At 42.8% G+C, this 6,000-nt stretch overlaps 1 protein-coding gene across 1 annotated transcript in view; it reads left to right on the forward strand.

The window, feature by feature from the left end:
* Positions 1-6,000, forward strand: part of LOC101757831 (probable tRNA (guanine(26)-N(2))-dimethyltransferase 1) — a 29,462-nt gene extending 23,462 nt beyond the window's left edge. The window contains exons 12-14 of the mRNA XM_004965224.4: positions 86-280; positions 354-431; positions 5,499-6,000. Coding sequence (XP_004965281.1) covers positions 86-280; positions 354-431; positions 5,499-5,633 — 408 coding nt within the window. The 3' untranslated portion in view covers positions 5,634-6,000. The remainder of the gene's footprint in view (positions 1-85; positions 281-353; positions 432-5,498) is intronic.

A 6,000-nucleotide genomic window follows, 5' to 3' on the forward strand; every position in this document is an offset into this window, starting at 1 on the left:
ATTTTCATATCTATGGATTCCATTGTTCAATAGATGCTTATCTACTTGTGGATTGATAAATCACGCTACATTTTTTTTCATACAGGAATTGCCAGAAGCACCTTTGTTTGTGAGTCTTCACAACTTATGTGCAATACTGAAGTGCACTAGTCCAACCATGGTTATGTTACATTCTGCCATCAGAAATGCTGGGTATCAAACATCAGGAAGTCATGTGGATCCACTAGCTCTTAAAACAAATGCCCCAATGTCAGTGATTTGGGACATCATGCGATGCTGGGTATGATGTATTTCTTTGTTTCTCTGTGCTAATAAACCATGTTTGGCTATTTATTAGCAACTCCATTTTTCAGGTCCATCTTCACCCAGTTAAACATCGACCTGGAAATCATCCAGGCAATGTGATACTTTCCCAAGAGCCTAAATTGCAGGTATAGCTCGTAAAGCACATTGTATCAATTCTTGAACGAATTTCTTTGTGTGATAGAGGTACTATGCAAAAGCTGCATGCCCATACAGGTCAATTCAACTGCATATGTCAGAAATAGTCAACTACCCTGAAACTCCACTGCATATACTGCAATTTCTTGTATTGTGCATCTATTTGCATTGTTTAAAAGAAATCCATTGTTTGCAGGAAAGTGGTTTGGCTGTACCTTATCATTATTTTGTTGATGTTTGGTCATACCTTATCTTTATTTTGTTAATCTAATTGATCTGGATAATCAAAATGATAGTAGCCCCTTATTAACGAGGTGCACAAAATCCATGTTCGCTGGCCTCCTTTCTTATTCTAAATTATTCAGTCCAGCTGTTCGGATTGGCCATTTTATTGGGCACTTTAGGACAAGTGCATTGGTACACGTCAGCCATCTCATAGGTTGCCTTATTCACTGCAGCATCAACAACAAGAACAACAACATAGCCTTTCAGTCCCAAGCAAGTTGGGGTAGGCTAGAGTTGAAACCCAACAAGAGCCACAAATCAGGGTTCGGGCACATGAATAGCTGTTTTTCAAGCACTCCTATCCAGGGCTAAATCTTTGGGTATATTCCATCCCTTAAAATCTCCTTGTATTGCCTCTTCCCATATCAATTTTGGTCTTCCTCTACCTCTCTTCACATTACTATCACGCCTTAGGGTTCCACTACGCACCGGTCCTTCGTTGGACATGTCCAACCATCTCAAACGGTGTTGGATAAGCTTTTCTTCAATTGGTGCTACCCCTAACCTATCACTTATATCCTCATTCCGGACTCGATCCCTTCTTGTATGACCACAAATCCAACACAACATACGCATTTCCATAACACTTGTCTGCTGGACATTTCCTCTTTTTGTAAGCCAACATTCTGCACCATACAACATTGCAGGTCTAATCGCCGTCCTATAAAACTTGCCTTTTAGCTTAAATGGTACCCTCTTGTCATATAAAATTCCTAATGCTTGGCGCCACTTCATCCACCCCACTTTGATTCTATGACTAACATCCTCATCAATATCCCCATCTCGTTGTACCATTGATCCCAAATATTGAAATGTATCCTTCCTGGGCACTACTTGGCTTTCCAAACTGACATCTCCCTATCGGTGTTTTATACCGGCCGTCTACCAAGGGGTACCTGAGGTAGCAGAATGTGTAGCGGGGGATCGCCGAACCTGGAACTTGAAGGTAAAAGCGAGGGCACGAGACACGGATTTATACAGGTTCAGGCTGCCAGAGTAACGTAATACCCTACGTTCTGTGTGGGGGTGTTGTATATTGCGCCCTGCGCTTGGGTGTTGAGCTTAGGTGAGTTGCTGATCTAGATACCCTCGCCCTCCTTTATATACTCCAGGGGGCGGGAGTCCTAGTCGGATTACAAGGAGTAGTCCTAGTAGGAGTACACGGTATGAGTTCTAGTCGGATTACAGGGGAATCCTAGTAGGAGTCCAACTTCTTCCTTCCTTGCGGGTACTGGGGATCTATCCCCGACAAGCCCCCGAGCGCTTCATAGTCGAATGCAGCAGTCTTCGAGTACTTTTAAGATATTCGCCGAGTAGTCTTGGTGTTCCTCAAGTACTTTATCTGGCGGAATCTTCAAAGCTTCTCAAAGCTGCCATGAGGCTATGGTGTGCTCAAAGCCTTGATCATCTTCATATTGTAGTCTTCATGTATGGAGGGCGGCGAAAGTCACACTCCATATGGAGTAGCCCCCGAGCCTTAGGTTGAATCGCAGCATCAGGTTGAGGGTCAAAATCTTGAATCTTCTTCTTTCAGCTTGAAAAAAGTCTTGGGTGTAGCTTATGAGCCCTCGAGCCTTGAATTGATTGAAAAATCAACTCAAGGGTCTTGAATCTTCACTCAAGTTATCATCCGAGTGGTTTTTTGCGGCATACAGCCCTCGAGCTTATGTGTCAGGTGAGCCGTAGGAGCCACGTCGAGTAGTTATTGGCACTTAGCCCCTGAGTTCGGGAACTAGTCTGTACGCTTGGCATCTTGAAGCATCATCACCAAAGTTTGATCTGAAAGAAAAGATGCGTACATTATGTATCTTGGGTGTTGAGCTTAGGTGAGCTGCTGATCTAGGTACCCTCGTCCTCCTTTATATACTCCAGGGGATGGGAGTCCTAGTCGGATTACAAGGAGGAGTCCTAGTAGGAGTACACGGTATGAGTCCTAGTCGGATTACAAGGAAATCCTAGTAGGAGTCTAACTTCTTCCTTCCTTGCGGGTATTGGGGATCTATCCCCGACACTCCCTCCTCATGTGTAGTAGTGCCAAAGTCACATCTCATATATTCAGTTTTAGTTCTGCTGAGTCTAAAATCTTTTGACTCTAGGGTCTCCCGCCACAACTCCATTTTCATATTTACTCCTGCTCGACTTTCATCAACTAGCACTACATCATTCGCAAAGAGGATACACCAAGGAATATCCCCTTGAATGTCCCTTGTTACCTCATCCATCACCGAGGCAAATAGATAAGGGCTCAAAGCAAACCCTTGATGCAGTCCTATTCTAATCGGAAAGTCATCTGTGTCGCCATCACTTGTTCGGACTGTAGTTACAACATTGTTGTACATGTCCTTAATAAGTCCAGCTTACTTCGTTGGGACTTTTTGTTTGTCCAAAGCCCACCACATAACATTCCTTGGTATTTTGTCATACGCCTTCTCCAAGTGAATGAAAATCATGTGTAGATCCTTCTTCTTCTCTCTATACCACTCCATAACTTGTCATTAAGAAAATAGCTTCCATGGTTGACCTTCCAGGCATGAAAGCAAATTGGTTCATAGAGACCCGTGTTATCATTCTCAAACGATGCTCGATAACTCTCTCCCATAGCTTCATAGTACGGCTCATCAACTTAATTCCTCGGTAATTAGTACAACTTTGAATATCTCCCTTATTCTTGTATATTGGTACTCTTTCGGCATCTTGTTCAACCATAAATATGGTTGAACAACTTAGTTAGCCATACTATGGCTATATCCCCGAGGCATCTCCACTCCTTAATTGGGATACCATCCGAGCCAATCACCTTACTACTTTTCATCCTTTTCAACGCCTCTCCGACCTCAGATTCTTGGATCTTCCGCACAAAGTGCCTGTTGGTGTCATCAAAAGAGTCATCCAACTTCAAGGTTGTGTTCTCATTCTCACCATCGAACAATTTGTCAAAAATACTCATTTGCCATCTATGTTTGATCTCATCCTCCTTTACCAAGATGTTTTCTATTTCATCCTTAATGCACTTATCTTGGTTGAAGTCCCTCGTCTTTCTCTCATGAACCTTAGCCATCCTATAGATGTCCTTCTCTCCTTCCTTCGTACCTAATTGTTGGTAAAGATCCTCATACACCCTACCTTTTGCCTCACTTACAGCTCGCTTTGCGATCTTCTTTGCCTCCTTGTACTTCTCTATGTTGTCCACACTCCTGTCATGAAACAAGCGCCTATGGCATTCTTTCTTCTCCTTAATAGTCCTTTGGACTTCCTCATTCCACCACCAAGTATCTTTATCTACGCAATGCCATGTACGATTTTCTATGATATGGACAAGAGAGAGGGAGGTGAAGAGAAAGTAGTTTTGTGAAATAATTGCCTCACATAAGCTAAATTTTAGGACTATGAGATCACTAGTGCACCATTGTACAAGTTATTTTTTTTCTTGGAAAACGCATGATCATCGTACAAGTTATTGCCATGCAACTCGACCTTCCTTTTGTTACATGCATAAATTAAGGGATTGTGTAAATTATAGGAAACAAACTAACAGACGATACATTGTAGGGGTTTGTCTGATAGATCATCTCCTATGTGGCAATGCATGAGATTGCAAGACAATACTCATGTGCTTGCCCTTATGTGTGCTCTGATAGCATATAGGCTTTAGAGGGTGCCGCTGTGGGTCATAATGAGTGAGGTCGATTGTTATGGATGCCTAGGTGCCATGGTGACAACCTGGTGCTGGCAGCTAGGAGAAAGGGAGGTTAGGGAATTGAGCTCTGGTCTCTCTGGTCTCTTTGCCTCTTTGGCCCTCAGGCAGGCTGCTCACCTTGAGCTGTCACCCCATCTGGGCCCATGGCCCTAGGCCCATGTCAGTGCTGGTAAGTAATACTGATCATATTTGTTACAGTTATGCTTGACATGAGCTTAGAGCTCTCTACTGATTACACAGCTTTTCTTCACGATTGACTTCATGGAAGATTCTTTTTTAAATATACTTTTTAAAAACAAAGCTTTTCTGGATTTTACTCCCTCAAAATGTAAGGCATGGTTTGCCCCAGTGCAGTCTTAGAGCATCCGCAGTGGCCTCTGGTATGATTTGACTCATCCACCTCCATGCAAGCACTGAATCAATTTATTATATCTCACCAGTTGTCACTCAACTAAAGCTAATGGAGCCCGTTGCAGAATAGAAAAGCAATTGCCTCCTTGTTTTGCTCATCACCTTCCCTCGCAAGAACAATGGCGGATGGCCTGCTTGCCTGAAAGATTAATCGGTTCATTTCTCTCTCCGATAAGAGTTCGTTCACTCCTCGTTGTGTTGGCTCGTGAAGATGTCATGTTGGATCATGAGTCGGCCATTGGAGATGGCCGTAACGCCACACTTTGACCGTTGATATCGCATATATTACAATGTTAATGACCATGAACTAGACGCAGTATGAAAGTGCTTTCAAATATGAATCCAATGATATCAAATTTGTATGATATAATCTACAAGTTCACAGACTGTCACTCAACAATTAAAAAGTTTGAATCTTCGGTTGCGTGCCCGCCTTACAAAAAGTGTGTGTGTGTGTGGGGGGGGGGGGGGGGGGGGGGCTTTTTTTTTTTTTTTTGTTGGGAACACAAAAGGTTGTTCTTTGCTGCCATTGAATAGAAAAATAGTATGAAATAAGTGATAGTATAACTATTGAACTTTTGTTATTTCATTTGATGTTTAATTGAATTAGTATTTCTTCCGCATTTAACTTTTCTTCATTATTTCCTTCTTCAACAACTGCCAGGCAAATTTTTCACGAGCACCTGGGGCTTCAGTCCCTCGGAAAAGCCCAAGATTTGTCCCAAATCCTGAGAAGTTTTGGGGTCCTAGGCCAAAGGCTTGTAGGCATCCCAAGGTATTTCACGTGGACAAGTCATAACTGACCAGTAATCCACACCACAACCCGGACAAGAACTCTTTTTGTAGGGATATTTGGAGCCAGCATCATAGAACTTTCAGGTGGAGATACAAGTTCTGGTGTTTCAAGTGTGGATCCTTGTTTCTTTTTTTGCTTGTTGGAGTGCACCTCCAAAGAATGCATCTTACCCTTCCTGGGGTAGCATCACCATGACTTGTACTAGAAATGACCCTGGAATGCATGTATGCAGCGTGGAAACGAAAATAGCCTGTTCGTGTGTTACGTTTTCACCATCAACCGAGAACTTTGGCGTCAGATGCGGGTTGCAGAAATGTTTTGTTGTCACTTTAACATCTAGTAATGCATGATAAAAGTTTCATTATGCTCA

The sequence above is a fragment of the Setaria italica genome, chromosome IV, assembly GCF_000263155.2.
Source record: "Setaria italica strain Yugu1 chromosome IV, Setaria_italica_v2.0, whole genome shotgun sequence".
NCBI classification, from domain to species: domain Eukaryota; kingdom Viridiplantae; phylum Streptophyta; class Magnoliopsida; order Poales; family Poaceae; genus Setaria; species Setaria italica.